This window comes from Cyprinodon variegatus, unplaced genomic scaffold (genome assembly GCF_000732505.1).
Source record: "Cyprinodon variegatus isolate N-32 unplaced genomic scaffold, C_variegatus-1.0 Scaffold1579, whole genome shotgun sequence".
Classification (NCBI taxonomy): domain Eukaryota; kingdom Metazoa; phylum Chordata; class Actinopteri; order Cyprinodontiformes; family Cyprinodontidae; genus Cyprinodon; species Cyprinodon variegatus.
Genome location: NW_015152032.1, coordinates 78,104 through 94,939, shown reverse-complemented (window position 1 = coordinate 94,939; position 16,836 = coordinate 78,104). Strand labels below are relative to the sequence as shown.

At 43.6% G+C, this 16,836-nt stretch overlaps 1 protein-coding gene across 1 annotated transcript in view; it reads right to left on the bottom strand.

Moving 5' to 3' along the window:
* Nucleotides 1–647: 647 nt before the first annotated feature.
* LOC107103971 (titin-like) overlaps nt 648–16,836 on the bottom strand; it is a gene marked incomplete at its 5' end in the record, with an annotated part of 93,910 nt that continues 77,721 nt past the window's right edge. Inside the window, 20 exons of the mRNA XM_015403845.1 lie at nt 648–1,955; nt 2,961–3,263; nt 3,600–3,753; nt 3,845–4,086; nt 4,170–4,326; nt 4,411–9,524; nt 9,613–10,218; nt 10,340–10,645; nt 10,740–11,315; nt 11,395–11,694; nt 11,994–12,296; nt 12,402–12,986; nt 13,068–13,370; nt 13,496–13,798; nt 13,887–14,186; nt 14,391–14,678; nt 14,794–15,387; nt 15,520–15,801; nt 15,939–16,241; nt 16,390–16,695. Coding sequence (XP_015259331.1) covers nt 1,663–1,955; nt 2,961–3,263; nt 3,600–3,753; nt 3,845–4,086; nt 4,170–4,326; nt 4,411–9,524; nt 9,613–10,218; nt 10,340–10,645; nt 10,740–11,315; nt 11,395–11,694; nt 11,994–12,296; nt 12,402–12,986; nt 13,068–13,370; nt 13,496–13,798; nt 13,887–14,186; nt 14,391–14,678; nt 14,794–15,387; nt 15,520–15,801; nt 15,939–16,241; nt 16,390–16,695 — 11,618 coding nt within the window. The remainder of the gene's footprint in view (nt 1,956–2,960; nt 3,264–3,599; nt 3,754–3,844; nt 4,087–4,169; nt 4,327–4,410; nt 9,525–9,612; nt 10,219–10,339; nt 10,646–10,739; nt 11,316–11,394; nt 11,695–11,993; nt 12,297–12,401; nt 12,987–13,067; nt 13,371–13,495; nt 13,799–13,886; nt 14,187–14,390; nt 14,679–14,793; nt 15,388–15,519; nt 15,802–15,938; nt 16,242–16,389; nt 16,696–16,836) is intronic.

The window sequence follows — 16,836 nt, the reverse complement described above, 5'->3', positions numbered from 1 at the left end:
ATTTAGTGGCTAATTAACGTTTCTGTGATTGGCGGCCATCTTTGTGGTGGAAGTCGTGTTGCTTGAACCGTCTGACTCAGAGTTCTAACTTTCAGCTGTTTTGCTGCCGATTTTCAGATCTGAAATTCCACCTCAGAGTCCAAACCAAGCTTTTAACAGATTTAAACAGCGCCCCCTCCTGTTAACAATACGTAATGGTTAAATAAAAAAAATGTGGTGGGGGCTAAGGTTTAAAGTCATATCTTTTAGAATATGATCCATGTTTACAATCAATCTTTATAAATGATGCTCCTGCAGTAAAGGATCAAATGGAACAAACTTTTTAATATCTTTTCTTCAAAATCTTCACGTTTATTTTGCATCTTTAGATATTTTTCCTGCTATGTTTACTTGGAATATAAGTTACTGCAGGAAACAAAAACCTTCAGCAAAAATTTGTGTGTTTTTCTAAACTTGTAGCTTGAGTGAAATGATTTAAAATATATGTTGAAATATCTCTGGAAATACCAAACGTCTGACAGGAGGGTGAAATTTCTTTTTACCATAACTACATTATTTTATTTTATTTTGCATCTTTGCTAAATCCTCTGTTCTCAATGCGATGGCTGGAAAACAAGTCAAAAAACACAGAAGAGGCAGAGACACTGTTTATAGTGCTGAAATCATGCTTTATTAAATCAGTAAAACTCAAGGAGGATGATATATAGGTTCTACATCAGCAGATCAATAAAGTCATCGTCCAGGGTAAAACCATAACCTCACCACAGATGAACTCAGGGATGCGGATAAAGGAAAATTAAAACCCTGACTACTGACAAGGCGAAACGACTACAAACTACAGACACTCACACTCAAAACAACAACACATCAGCTATGATCCTCCAAGAGGTGGCGCTGCTCCTGCACAGCAGGGCTGCTGTTGACTCCCCGTCTTCTGGCCAGGAGATGTTGCTTAGTGAAGCCAAACCAGCCGTCCTGTGCCAGAAGCAGCGCTCATGAACAAAATGAATCTAAATGCAGAGAGAGCAGGCCGCTCGCCCTCTCTGCAGCTCATCAAGTCGTGGTGGTGTGACACGTCCGTCTGAGCACAAGGCCGGTTCCTGCTGCTTACATGAGGGTGATGCAAACAGCACTCAGGGTCTTATGCTCATGGTACAACTCCCATAAAAGTGTAATATCACGCGCACAGATGCGTGTCCAAACCAGAAGTTTGTCTTTTTGTTTCTGCTTCTTAACATCAACAGGGAGCCTCTCTACCTGTTGAGGCAATCTTAAGACTTCAACTTATCGTTGAGGCACAGAGTTTAGTTTCCAGGTTTAACAGGGTATTCGTTCCAGCGGAGACTTTCTCCTGTTAACCAATTATAGCTTCTTTGAGTTTCAGTTAATATTATTGTCATAAATAACAATGCATACATTTCCCATAACCGGTAAACTCGGCTATATACATTATGTACATGTCACAGAAAAATGAAGTCAGAGTTATCCAATATGGCACATTTTACAACTTTAGACTTTAGTCTAGTTTGGCATAAATTAACGTCAAGTTTGGTACAAAAATAGTTCCTATTTACAAGAATATTCCAGATCTTTATCAAGTAAGATTATTGTAAATAAAAAGTTTAGGACTAGGGGAAGAGGGGAAATAATTTTTTCTCTTTTTTACATGGACCGGACGTGAACGTTTACAGTTGCGGAATCAGAGCCAAGCTCGTTGGAGAGTCGGAGCGTGTATGCGCCGGCGTCGGCCTCCTTCACCGCAGAGATCATGAGGGTGGAGAGATCAGCCGCATTATCCACATGGAACCGCTGGTCTCCGTTGGGGAGGGTTCGACCTGAGCGGAGCCACTGGACAGAGGGAGCAGGATCCCCGGAGAACAAGCCGGCCACAGTTAGAGACTTCCCCGGCTCTGCGCTTACATCCTGTGGAAGCGCTTCGATCTTTGGTGGAGTGCCTGAAGACAGCAGCAGAACCAAATCAGTGAACATGTTTTAGACTTTTCACAACTTAGACTTTTACCTTCAAAATTTGAACTTTTGAGGCATTTTGAGGTTGTTTTTTTTTTTGCTGTTCCTTCATGCTGAGGTTGTAAATGAAACAAACATGCTTTAATTGATCTCTTTCACAGAAGCTGCACAGAAAAACACCCAAAGGTTTTTTCTTCAGCTGCTTGTAAATTTTGCACCAAATATCTCAAATATAACAAAGAGTGAGAAGAAATAAGTTTGGTTTGTCTTTACGCTCCAAACTTAGCAGAACAGAGGCATAGCAAGAAATTTTAATAGGGGTGGGCATAAGCAGATAGGCACCAGAACCTAAGGGTCAATCTACACTGTACAGACAGGAACGAGCACGACATCTATATAAAGACAAACTACACTTTCCTAGAGCCTTTGCTAACAAATAGACACATATATTTAAACATCCATGCTGTCTAAATAAAAGGTATAATGGTCAAAATTTCTGGGGTGAACACTACTTATCAAAAAATTGTTCTGCATAACATTATTATTTACATGTATTAATATCTACATTAACTGGATTTTTAAATTATTATTAAAGTAGTTATTTATCTAAGATTTCACCCAAGACTCGTAATTAACTTGCAGAGACACATAACTTTCTCTTTACCCTATATAGCACAAAATTTAGCTCTGAAAAGAGCATAAATTCTGTATATATCAACTTTAATGTTAGTATTTTGATGTACATAATTAACCACAGTGTTTTAGTTGTCAACTAATTGTTAATATATGAAAAATTTAAATGTTTAATACTTTTAAATATTCCCCTTGAGAGTATTACTGCTCCCACCATCTGTATTGGAGGGAAAAATGGTAGGGGTGGCCAATCATTGGCTAAGGGTGGCCATGTCCACCTCTGGCCCCCCATCTAGCTCTGCCACTGGATGAGAAGAATGCCTAAACTTAGAGCAGGTCAGGAGAATGTAGGGTCTCACCTGTCTTAGGCCCAGCAGTGAGCGCCTTTACATGCGAGCGGGCAGACATTCCTACGCTTTGGCTGCTGGAGCTCATGGACACCACTGACTCGGTCGCCATGGCAGACATGCTGGCTGCAGACATGCTCTCAAAGGAAAACTGATCGACAGCAGAGTGGGAACTGCTGCTGTAGCTGCTGGCCTGCATCAAGGCAGCTTCCGTATAAACCGATGAGGCTAAGAAACTTTTCTGCATGCTCATAGCGGCCTCAGTAGAAGCTCTTTGCTCGACAGTGGCCATTTGTATTGGTTCCTCAACCAGAGCTGTAAAAATGCAAATAAGATGACAGTGACAGACTGTGTGCAGACTGCAAGCAAACATGCTGACATTCTTTGGGTTTCTGAGAACTAATTTATTCAGACAAACCAAAGCATAACAGGTCATCAACACACTTAAAAAAACAGTAAAAATAAATTATTTGTCATTCATATCTTGCAGGGGTGCTAAAAATCTCAGATTAAAAGCTTAAGTCTTAAACCTTGATATTTAAGTATTTTCAGGCATTGCATGAACATTTTAATGTCATTTTCACATGCAGATAATTTAACCCTTTCAAACTCCAGTTAATTTGGTTTTGCTGAGTAAAAGAGGTGACCTACAGAAGACGTTGAGCGATGATGTCGCAGAGCACTGCCCAAACTGGTTCCTGGCTTTTATTGTGTATTTCCCGCTATCTGCAACCGTTGCCTCAGAAATCTCCAGAGTAAACTCGTTCTTAGAACGTCTTAGTTTGATATTTGGAGAGACGAATATCTGGAAAGACATGTTTGTTTTTACTTAAAATACAAACTTAAAAATGTTTTGTTGATTAGAAAGACTAATTTTGGAAAAGAAAACTACTCACCAATGCGTTGTCTTTCAACCACTCCACTTCAGGGGAAGGGTGGCCTGAAATTTCACAGGTAAACATAACGGTTTGTCCCTCATTCACGTTTTGGGACCTGGGTTGCAGCAGGAAGTAGGGCGCTTCTTCGACGGATTTCTGGATTTCTGAGGACTTCACCTCTGTTACAGAGGACGATGTTACCTCATGGATTCTTTCCTTTTTCAGGACTTCCTCCGATATTGTTTCAGAGCTCTTTAAATCTAAAAAAGGAAAAGCATTAATTGATTTATTGCAAAAAATAAAACATATCTGTAGATTGTTCAAACAGGTTGCCTCCACTTACCATGTACTGTAACTGTGCAGGTTGTTGACACTGCTCCAGAAGAGTTGGTGGCTGTGCACCTGTAGACCCCACTGTCAGAAACCTCTGACTTACAGATTTCTAGATGCGCTGAACATTGGTCCTCAAATAATTCATACTTTCCACCTTGAGATATTGTCTAAAAAAAAAAATCATAAAATACTTAGAGTTGTTTAAAGTTCAGTGAAGACTTTTAAATCATTCGCTAATTTAAATCCGTTACCTGTCCATCCTTTGACCAAGAGACCGTAGGTTTAGGCTCTCCTTTCACCTTCACAGACAGCTTCACAATCGAGTCACAGGATGCAGTAACGTCACTGAGCCCCGCTGAAAAGACAGGCTTCTTTCCAAGAACTGGTGACAAGACTCTCTTAGGTGACTTGACTGGAGGAATTAGTTGCTCCCTTTCAGACGGAGGTGGGGACTTTGGAGTAGGAGACTTGGGAGTTGGTGACTTTGGAGTAGGAGACTTGGGAGTTGGCGACTTTGGTGAAACTGGAGACTTTACTCTTTGAGGTGATTTGACTGGCTCGGGTGATTTGACTCTTTGGGGTGATTTGACTGGCTCGGGTGACTTTGGTAATGGAGATTTAGCCTCTGGAGAAGTGATTCTAGGAGAGGCGACTACTTTCTCCTTAGACTCAGACTTGTTGATCTTTAAAGTGAACTGGGCTTCCTGTTTTCCACCAGCATTTTCTACTAGCAATGTGTAGCTGCCTTCATCTGACATCTCGACAGCAGAAATTTCAAAGGTTGAGTTGTACTGAGTGGAAACAATGTGATGCCGGGCACTGGGAGCAACAGTTATCCCTTCATGAAGCCAGGTGATTGAAGGTGATGGTTCACCATCCACATCACACTCAAATCTGGCATTGTCTCCTTCCTCCACAGTCAAGGACTTTGGTTTGGTCAGGATTGTGGCAGGAACTCCAGGCTTCTCCCTTGGCTCCTCAATGACAGCAGAGGTCTCTTTTACGATTCCAGTGACACTTTCCTCAACAGTTGTTTTGGAAGAAGAAACATGGTAGACCTCTGTTCGTGTCATCTCTGGCAGGTGGGCTGTTGGTGGCTCCTCCTCTTTGCGGAAAGATGAAAAAGCAGCATACTCTTCCCCTGCTACATCCAATGTAGCATAATCAGAGGTTTCTCCTTTAGCATTCTTGCAGATTACACGGTATGTGCCCGAATCTTCGGTCACGCAGTTGTTTATCTGGAGAGTTAAAACTCCACTGATGTTGGTCATGAAGTATTTGCTGCTCTGATGAATCTCCTTTCCATTGTGGAACCATTTGATCTCTGGTTCAGGTTTGGCTTGGATATTCAAAGTAAACTTTGTGTTTGAACCGTATGGCACACGATGAGATCGCATTCTGATGGTAATACGTGGGGCATGATCAAGGCTGAAGGGAGCCTGTGTTACAACTTCAACTGTCCTCTCAACAGACCTTCTCTCAGATCTAATTGCCTGTTTTCTCTCCTCATACCTAGACAAATAGTCCACTTTTGGATAAGTAGCATCTGTTTTTGAAGCTTTTTCTAAGGCAAAAGATTTTGCCACCTCTGGTTCAGGCAAGGGGACCTTTTTTATGGGTTTAGGTATATATTCTGTGGCAAAAGTTGTCAGATGCTCAGATTCAGTGGTCTCAGAGAAGGTTGAAACTGAAACAGCTTCCTTCTTAGAGGTCCGTGTCTTCTCCTCAAATTCCATGCGTTTAAGTTGACTTTTGTAAGAAGAAAGTCTCTCCGTGGTTGTATGTGGGCGTAGCAGTTCAAGATCTTCCCTCTCTTCGTACACTCGTTGCTTCTGTCTTGGAGGCCTGTGTGTGGCTTTGTCGTGACGCTGGCGAAGGTCAACAAAAGTAGGTCCGGCCTCATACTTAGAAGGAATTCTATAGCAATCATATCTTTTCACCTCTTCTCCTCCTTCCTCATCACTGTAGACTCTCCTGGGAGATGTTGGGCGCAAAGCAGACAGCTCAAATCGAACTGGGCTCAGGCTAGGTGGAGAAGCAGAATAACCAAGTTCCAGCTCTTCCTCTAAACGGAGTCTCTCTTCCTCTGTTCTTTTCATTGAGAGATATTCACCTACAGGTAGTAGCAGCTCCTCATCTGAGAGATCTCCCAGAGACCTCCTTCTGAGCCGGCGGTAGACCTCTGTCTCCGGAGAGGGAGTGCGATGCCTTGCGGGCCTCACTGTCTCCAAGTCATCCTGCGTCGTAGAGGAGATGCGCCACTTTGGCTTATAATCTTCCTTGATCCTGATGGGCACCTCATAGAACTGCTCCCACCGAGACAGACGGATACGTTTCATTCTCTTCTGTTTGATTTTATCCATTGGCTCAGGGAACTCATATTGATCCCGCAGCTTCTTGTACCATTTCATGTCAGAGAGGGGCTGGAAGTGTTTTATTTCTACATCCTCCTCTAGAACAGCTGGATTTATGACTCGAGGTGTAGGAACAACATAAGGCATGCGAAGCCTTTTCTCATCAGCACGCTTCTTCCTCTCCTCCTTTTCTTTCTTTATCTCAGCCTCAGTCTTCTCTCCTGTCTTGGTTTTGACAGCAGGTTTGAACATAGTAGCTGCCTCTCTGACAGCTTCTACTGCTGCAGGTGGGAGAGGTGTGACAACAGTGCCAGTCAATATCTGAGACAGCCTAACCTTTTTATCCAGTTCCACCTGTCCAGCTATCTTTTGCTTCTCCTTTTCGCTTGGCTCATACTCCTTCTTTACATGAGTTACTCTTTCCACTTTAAGAGTTGCCTGGCAGCTGGCAGATCCAGCAGAGTTCGTTGCAGTAACTCTGTATACTCCAGAGTCCTCAGGGAGTGTGTCTCTTACATGAAGGATGTAGTAATCCAAGCCCTCGTGAACAACTTCGATGGATGGTCCAAAGGCTAAGGGTGTGCCATCTTTCTCCCACTTCAGTGTTGGGTGGCCAGAAACTCTGATCTCAAATCGGATGTTTTGACCCTCTTTACACTCAATGTTTGCAAGCAACCGTTTAAACATGGGTCTCAAGGTGAGGTCTGCTGGTTTGGGGCGGGGAACAACAGTGAGGCGGGCCTTGCAGCTGTCATCACCATACCTGTTGCGGGCCACAACACTGTACTCAGCATCATCCTCTTTTTCTAAGTTGTGGATTATAAGCTGATACAAGCCTTTATCACTAATGAAGGTGTATTTTCTATCATCATGTCCAGGGATAAGTTTTTGTCCGGATTTGTGCCAGATGACACGAGGCTCAGGGTGAACGGTGATGGTTACGCCAAAGCGTATATCTTCACCAAGATAGGCTGTGCGGTTGACCAGGGGAAGAGTAAACTCTGGTGGCTTCTGAAGCATTCGGGCTGTGTCCACTCTTCGCTTTGTCCTTCTTATCACACGAGTAGTGAAGAAGTCACGGTAAGATCGAACCCCACTGACAAATAGCTCTGCATAAGCACTATCCTCACCATACTCATTCACGACCTTGCATCTGTATGTACCGTCATCTGCTCTAACGATCTTGTTAATGGTTATTACAGCAACTCCGTCCTCATACTCAATTTCATACTTTTCTCCGGCCTCAAGTTGCCTCACACCACAATACCATGTAACTTCTGTGGTGCTGTCATAATTCTCAATGTTGCAGATGAACTTCACACTATCTCCTTCACTGACCATGGCATGGCTTAGCTGGCCCGCAACAGGGCCATGTTCAAATGGAGCAATCTTGACTTTAGACACAAAAACACCACGCTGGGGCCGGATGGAGCCACCGCTGGCAACACGGGCAGCAGAAACTACTGTGCTCCATTCCTTCTTGACAATTGCCTGGTAGTATCTCTTGTGTCTGCCTGTTGGAAGTGCCCTGGCACTGATCTCTTCTGCAGGTTTTGTCAGCCAAGGATGCACCAGAGCCTCAGCTGCAGTCATACGGTGCTTACGGTCCTTTGTCATCAGACGGTCAATGAAGTCTAAGGCTTCTACGCTGACTTGCTTGAAGGACTCATCATCATAGCCATAGGCTGCGTTTGAAATGTTATCAATCATTTGTTGGTTGGTTTCAGCTGTGAATGGATTAAGTCCACTTAGAAGCACATATGTAAGGACACCTACTGACCACATGTCAGTAACTGTGCTAACCATGTCACACTGGTGGATCTCTGGGGCAGCGTACTCTGCAGTAGTGTATTGAATTTTGATTTGTTCTCCTGGAGTCAGATGTCTAGACTGCCCCAATTCAATGATCTTGACAGTTGAGCTGGTTCTCGTTGTGTATACAATGTTCTCAGGTCTGATATCAAAGTGTCCATATCTCTCAGAATGCAGGTATTCCAGAGCTGAACAAATCTGCCTAATATAGTTAACAACCTCCCGTTCATTGAGCTCAAACTCTGCTGTATTAAGGCGCTCAAAGATGTCTTGGCCAGAGATGAAGTCATAGATCAGCACCAGCTCTTCTGGGCTTTCAAAGGACTCATGAAGGAGGAGGAAGTTAAAGTGCTTGGCCAAATTGATTGTTGCAATTTCTTTTTTAATTATTGCTTGATCAGCACCTCTAACTTTCACAAATTTGGCCATGTATGTCTTCTCAGAGCTGATGTCAACGCAGCGATGAACAATGCCAAATTGGCCTCTGCCCAGTTCCTCTGCAATGGAATATTTGTTGTGCAGATTCTTGGTGTCAGAGTGTAGGGCTTTGCCTTTGCGGACTCGGTCAGTGTCATCAACTTCCCTGTCATAAAGCAGAACTCTGGATTTGTCTTCTTTGGTCATAACGGGTCCACTGCTCTCAGATGGGGCACTCTGTCCAAACTTGTTCTCTGCAATAACTCTGAACTGATAGCTTGTACCACCAAACAAATTAATCACTGTGTAGTGGGTGTCACGGGACTGTGCAACACGTTCCCACCGCTCAGCAGTAGTTGGACATTTTTCAATGATATAACTTATAACCCTGCTGCCACCATCATTGGCTGGAGCCACCCAGTTGAGTGTGACAGAATCTCTTGACACATCACTGGCTTTGACACCACGAGGTGGATCGGGCACATCAGCAACATCCAACTCCACGGTTTGTTGATCAATGCCAAATCTGTTCTTAGCACAGACGATGTAAAAGCCAGCGTCTTTCTTTTCTACTCCATTGGCGAACACCAAAGAGGTGAAGGATCTAGTGACAATCACCTGGTAATGGCCATTGCTGTCAATAAGATCTTGTCCCTTTTGCCAAGTGATGACAGGATCTGGTTTACCACTGAAAGGAATCTTAATATTGACCACTTCCCCACGCAGAGCTGGGATTGCTTCCTTGTCCTTTAGGTTCTTTGGCAGATGAATCTTGGCAGGGACTAGAAATTAAAAAAAAAAAACGTTATATGATTTTAATGTTAAAATTCAATAGCCTTAATTGATAAAATGACATGTCTTTAAGCTTACTTTCAACATCTAGAGAGACTGTGGCACATATCGAGCCTCCTTGGTTGGTGGCTCTGATCTGATAAACAGTAGAGTCTTCCTCATCAGCCTCAGTGATAACCAGCTGGTGATATCCTCCCTTAAATTCCTGGATTTTGATCTTCTTGCCATCTGAATGGATCTCCTTTCCTCGTCTGAACCATTTAATTACAGGTTTAGGTTGTCCTGTGATCTTGCAGACCAGGGTAGCATTGCTCTTGTACTTGACACTCATGTTCCTCAGCTCCTCCTTGAAGGCAGGTGCGCGTACATCTACAGCAGTTGCTGGGATGATGGGAGCCGTCTCTTCGCTGTAGTCACTTTCTCCACCTAGGTTTTCACACTTGACACGGAAGACATATTCAACGCCTTCTGTCAGGCGCTTGACAGAGAACACTGTTTGTTTGATCTCATCTGTGGTAACTGGAGTCCAATCAGTCCATTCCTTTTTATCCTTCTTATTTTTCTTTTCAACACGGTAGCTTTTTATCTTAGATCCACCATCACTTAGTGGAGGTTTCCAAGAAAGCACACATGAGTCCTTAGTGATACCAGACACAACTGGTGACAGTGGTGGTGATGGTTTCTCTGTGGATAAATAAAGAGAAAAAACTGTGAAGACTTTTGCATTGAAGCCTCGGTTGTACATTTTGCAATATTAAGCAAACCATATTTTCTAAAATAAATCCTGACATCATCTTCCCCTTACCCAGTTGGCTCTTAATCAAGATGGGGTTGGTGAGCTCTAGTGGCTCACTGTTGCCATATCGATTCTGAGCATAAACACGGAAAAAGTATCCAGCACTGTCAATCAGGTTGGGCACCCGACAGGATGTGCTGTTAATGGAGGAAGACACCAGTTCCCACTCTGTGCCCTCCTTGTCTTCTCTCTTTTCCACAATATAGTTGGTGATCATACAGCCTCCATCATCTTTGGGAGGTTTCCAGCTGATGATGACAGAATTCTTAAGGAGGGCCTCCAGGACAATGGGTCCCTGAGGTATATCAGGTTTGTCTGTGAACAGAGGTATAGGATGTTATTGTATAAAAATCTGGCAATGCTTATCTTTCACTCACTGTATTAGGAAGAGTTAATTCAGTTAACTTACCATAAATTTCAACATTGAAGGCCGTGTCAGCCCTGCCAAAGTGGTTATGCAGTCTAATCCTATATTTGCCTCCATGGACTCTGCGCTGGACATTCTTTACAATCAGGTGTGTGTAATGCTCAGTGGTCTCAATGCTAATATCCTCTGTGTTTTCCAGCGTTTTAGCCCCAAGCAGCCACATAATCTTTGGCTGAGGACGGCCAATATAAACGGCATGGATGCGAAGAGTTGTTCCAAGTCCGGCATAATAGGTTTCTTTCAGTGGGTAATCTGGGTGGAAGGATGGAGCAGCCTCCAGCACTAGAACACCAGTAGTCTCAGCTTCTCCTGCTTCATTAATGGCCTTGCAGGTGTATTCCCCTTCGTCTTCCTGCTGGTCCGTCATGATAGACAGGGAGTGGTTGCGGCCATCAGAGCTCATCTCGTACTTGCGTGACTCTACGATCTCTTTGCCACAATGGTACCACTTTATATCAGGTACAGGTCGGCCAACAATCTGGCATTTCATAACAGCAGGCTGGCCAAGCTTGGTAGTGACCTCATCCATTTCCTTCCTGAGGCTTGGTTTACTTTCAGCTGTGGGTAAAAATTATAAATGTAATATATCTTGTTAAATCCGTAGTATATAGTAAAAAATATATGAAGCTCGACTTACAGATCAGTTTAGTCTTGATGCATGTGGCAGTCCTACGAGGTCTACTCATTCCTGTCTCATTCTCAGCAAAGACTCTGAACTCGTATTCTGTGGCCTCAGCCAGTCCTGTCATGGTAAATTCCTGCTCCTTAATTCTCTGTTTATTGCACTTCTTCCAGGAACTCTCAATTGACTTTCTGTATTCCACCCAGTAGCCCAGGACTTCTTTCCCTCCGTCACATTCTGGAGGTTGCCAGCGAATGGTGATAAAATTGTTTGTCACATTTACTGTGTCGATCTCTCCTGGTTGGCTTGGTTTGTCTAAAATGAAATAAAACATTTAGGTCAGCTTTGTTCTCTCTTACATTGTGAAGTATAGATTCCTGTCAAATATTTATTGTAAAACTAAAGGTGGAACAACTTTTGCATTTACTGTTACTGAAGGTTATCTTTCTCAGGGAAAAAAGTTTACTTTTAATCAGAAAAAAATACTATGAGTTAACACAAAAAGTTAGATCTCAGTTCATTCATTCATTTATTTCAGTTACTGCAAACTTGTAGTAACTGCTGACTGCAAACATGTAGTATACCATATCGTCTTCTCAGGACAGAATACTCACCAAATGGATCTTTGCAGGTGACGGGATCGGATGCTGATCCAGCCTCGCTTTCACCTATATCGTTGACAGCTACAATGCGGAATTGATAGTCTGTATCAGGGGTAAGTCCATGTAGCGTAAACATGGTGGAGCTGATCTTGGTCTCATGGCGGATCCAGGTCTCAGAGGGCACCTCCTTGAACTCCACAAAATAGCCAGTGATTGCAGAACCTCCATCATCCTTTGGTCTGGACCAGGCCAGTGCCACTGAGCTTTTGGTGACATCCATGATCTCTGGAGGGACACTTGAAGGCTCAGGGGGACCTGGTTTTTTGACAAAAACAAAAAAATAATTTCAATCTATGCAGACACAAATGGATGACTTAATACTTTTCAGAGACAGCTGCTCAACAGAGATGTAAAACTTACAGAGAGGAGTCTTCGGTACCAGTGGTTGCTCAGATTTTAGAGATGCACTGATGCCAAAGGTATTTTCAGCAGTGACTTTGAAGTGGTAATCTGTTCCCTCTTTTAAACCCTTAACGACCAGCTGAGTCTCTGTTACCCTAGAGTCCACCGTGTACCAGGCATTCCTGGCTGCTTCACGCCTCTCTACAATGTAACCAAGGATCTCTGAGCCACCATCATCGCTGGGTGGCTTCCAAGAGACCTTGACAGAATTGGCTTGGATTTCTTCAAACACCAATGGTCCCTCTGGAGCACTTGGGCGGCCAATGACCTTGACCTTAATTTGGGCTTTCTTCTTGCCTACTTTGTTCTCCAGCAGTAGCTCGTATAGACCAGAGTCACTCCTCTCTGCTCCCTTGATTACCAATTCACTGGAGTCCTCACTGGAGGCAATCATAGCCTTTGTGGAGATAGCTCCAGTATCCTTAGACCACTTGCAGGTTGGGAGGGGTTTGCCTTTTATCGGCACAGAGAGTCTAACCACTCCTCCATAACGGACAATGTACACATCTTTATATTTCAACTCCAGTTCATAGTCAGGAGATTCTGGAAAACATAATGTTCGCAATTTTTAATTTTTTTTATCTCATAAACTGTTGTGCAGATGCAGTAAAGTTTTCTTCTTACCAAGCCTTTCAGTCACTTTAACCGTTCCTGGTACTTCTGCAGGTTCTCCGGAACCTCCAGCGTTACAAGCCATTACACGGAACTTGAATTCCTCTCCTTGCGGCATGTTGGTCAGTGTGTACTCGCAGATCAGAGATGGAGTTGTGTTGCACTTGATCCAGGCGACAGAGCCGACCTTCTGCATCTCAATCAAATAACCATCCACCCTAGCATCTCCCTCCTCATCAGGTGGGCTCCAAGCAAGCGACACAGATGACTTGGTAGTGTCTGTGATCCTTGGGTTTTGAGGATAGCCAGGAGGATCTGCATGAATAAAAAATTAGGCAAAATGTTAAAGATGCATCGTTACTCACTTTTACATAGCTTTTTATGGAAATATTTGTAACTTTCCAGAGGTATATCCTCAGGCCTTGGTTGTTTACACTTACCAATGGGATCTGTTGCTACTGCTGGTTTAGATGGAAGACTAGGTTTGCTCAGGCCTCTTGCATTAATGGCTGTGACTCTATGTTCATACTCCAGGCCTTCAATCAGCCCAGTGGACCTGTACCTGGTCATAGTGACTGGGTTCTTATTTGCCCGCACCCACCGGTCAGCCCTGACCTCTTTGCGCTCAATGATGTAACCAGAAACCTCAAGACCACCATCTTCATCTGGTTGCTCCCAAGCCACAGTCATTCCATCACGAGACACATCAAAGGTGATTGGACGACCAGGAGGACCAGGCACATCTGTAAAGGAAGCAGATTTTAGCATTCTGCCTCTGTCATAATGCATGCATTGTATACAGAGTGTAATCTATAAAAACAAAGATCTTACTCTTCAAGCTCTTGCAAGTGACAATCTCAGACTGCAGGAACTCCCCGGTTCCATAGCGATTAATGGCAGCTACGCGGAAGACGTACTCATCTCCTTCAATTAGGTTCTCAAACCTGAACAATGGTCTGCTTACAGAGTCAGAGACAGTCACCCAGCCTGGTCTGTGAGCATCACGCTGTTCTACTAAATAGCCACTGATAGGAGCTCCACCATCTCTGACTGGAGGCTCCCAGCTGCAGGTGACAGTGGTGGCATCAATCTCATCAAACCGTATGGGTCCATTTGGTTCATCGGGTTTGGCTGACAAAGCAGAGAAAGATACTCGGTTTTTATTTGTGCCCTCCAGATCATTATAATGCAAAAAGTACATTTAAATTCAAGTTGATCATATCATTATTCTGTTCATTAGCTACATCTTTAGAGATGGCTGGTTGGTATTGGTTTAAAAGTCTCTACAATAATAAGCGATTAATTAAAAATGAGGATTGTTAAACAGCTTCTTACAGAGAATGACGACCTTTATGACCTCTGTGACGACTCCAACAGCATTCTTGACTTCGAGTGTGTAGTCACCACTGTCATCAATTGTTGTGTTGGACACAGTCAGCTTGGAGAACTTGCCAGTGCTCTTGACCTTCACACGATCTGTTATCTTTATCTTGTTGTCCGCAAAATACCAGGAGGAGACAGGAGGAGGCCTGCCGATGATTGGAAGGTCCAGTTCCAACGTCTTACCCGCCAAAACATTGACAACTTTCTGGGGAATGCTGGACAAATCTACTTCGGGCATCACTGAGAGAAAAAAGGACATCTTTTTTCACTATGACTCATGTTGCACTAAATCTTTAGGGTAAAATGAGTTTCTTATTAAAGTCAAAATACAGATAGCAGAGCTTTGTTTGGTTACCTCTTTGTTCCTGGACAGTGACCGCAGCAACAAGTTCTTTGGGCTCACTGGCTCCTCTGCTGTTGATAGCTTTAATCCTGAACAGGTATTGCTCTTTCTCATTTAACTTCTCTACGGTGTGCTCAAAGTCTGTTAGTTTCAGTGTTGCCACCTTCATCCATTTGTCAGTACCAAACTTGCAAGCTTCAATCATGTAACCAGTTAATCTGCTGCCACCATCGTGCTCCGGCTTCTCCCAGGACAGAGTGACTGTGCTCTTAGTGACGTCTATCACCTCGAATTTATGCGGTGGAAGAGGAACTTCACAGACCAGGATGACGTCTGGAGTCTCACAGGGCTCACCGATTCCATATATGTTTTCTGGGAGGACGCGGAAGTAGTAAAGCATGCCCTCCATAAGGTTATCAATCTTATAGGAGGTCTTACTGCACTTGGAGGTTACTGTCTTGTAGGCTCTCATGGAGGCTTCACGCCTCTCGATGATATAGTTATTAACAGGAGCACCACCATCAACAGATGGGGCCTCCCAGGAGATGATGGCGAAGTCTTTTGTGAGCTCCTTGATCTTGATTGGCCCAGTTGGTCCAGGTGTATCTTAAAATATAAGAAATGCATTTTCATGTCAAATACAAAATAAAAGATCCCCTTTTCAAGCTTGTAAAATGAACATTAATTACATTAGGCAGTTTAATTGTTGATCAGATACTCAGACAGTTTTTTACTCACCATAAACCTTGACAAGAATACTGACTTCCTGTTTTCCAGCAGAATTCTCAGCTACCAGTGTGTACTTCCCAGCATCATAGCGGTGCACCTTGTCAATGATGAGAGTGGTTGATTTTCTGGTGACTTCGATGAAGCCTCTGTTATGGAGGTCAACACCAGGTTTGCTCCATGTTACAGCTGGTGCAGGACGACCTGTTATGTTCACAAATAGACGAAGAGAGCCACCGGCACGCAGGCAGATTGTCTTTTTGAGGTCGTCGTGGAGCTCAAAATCAGGAGGTTCTGTGAGAGACATAGATGATGTGATGCACAATGTAGTAGAAGGGAATTTCATTAAATTCAGTAAAAAAAAAATATTTTTGGCTGAGAAAAATGAAAACAAATGAAAAAACGTAATATAGGCCATTAAAAGGTCTTACCAATTCGTTCCACAGGCTCAGTCTCAGCACATGGTTCACTGAAGTCTCCTGTTCCATTAATGTTGATTCCAGCCACTCTGAAAGAGTACTTCTTTCCTGAAGAAAGTCCGGTTACCACATGCTCTGTAGCATGCAGGGTCTTCTCATGGGCCTTTTTCCAGTCCTCTGCCCCAGCTTCTTGCATCTCTAGAATGTAGCCAATCACATCAGCGCCTCCATCCTCTACAGGTCTAGACCATGCCAGGCTGATGCTGTCAGCATGCGTGTCAGTGATTCGAGGAATGGAAGGCGGAGCAGGGGTACCTAAGAAGTAGGGATGCAAAAGTTAGTTTATCTCTGTCTTTAAATAGTTCACTGATAATAAATTGAATCACTCTTGTTATATTATTAGTGAACAGAATATTCAAAGATTCTTATTGAATTGGACATTTAGGACTCTGATGCAACATACTTGTTGGAACTCTGCAGACGACGTAAAGAGAAACCTCGCTGGGCTCACTCTCTCCAGCTTTATTGATAGCCGTTACCCTGAACTGGTAGATGTTGCCTTCAGTCAAACCGGCCACCTTTAGCATGGTGTCCAGGTGAGCACCATCCCTGTTCACCTTTACCCAGCGGGCACTCTTCCTCTCACGTCTTTCCACCAGATAATGAGTTATCGGGCTGCCACCATCACTTTCTGGTTTTAGCCACTCAATTGTGGCAAAGTCCTTCCCTGATACAAGGATCTCTGGGGCCCCAGGAGGAGTGGGCACAGCTAAGGGACAGATAGGAAGATAAACAATCAGTTTAGTGAAATGGTGATTATGAAATAGAGCCTTGAGTAGGTCTCATTGGTATCTTTATATTTTCAACACAAAGTTTTTCCAAATTGATTCTCAAAGATTCCGCTTCTTGT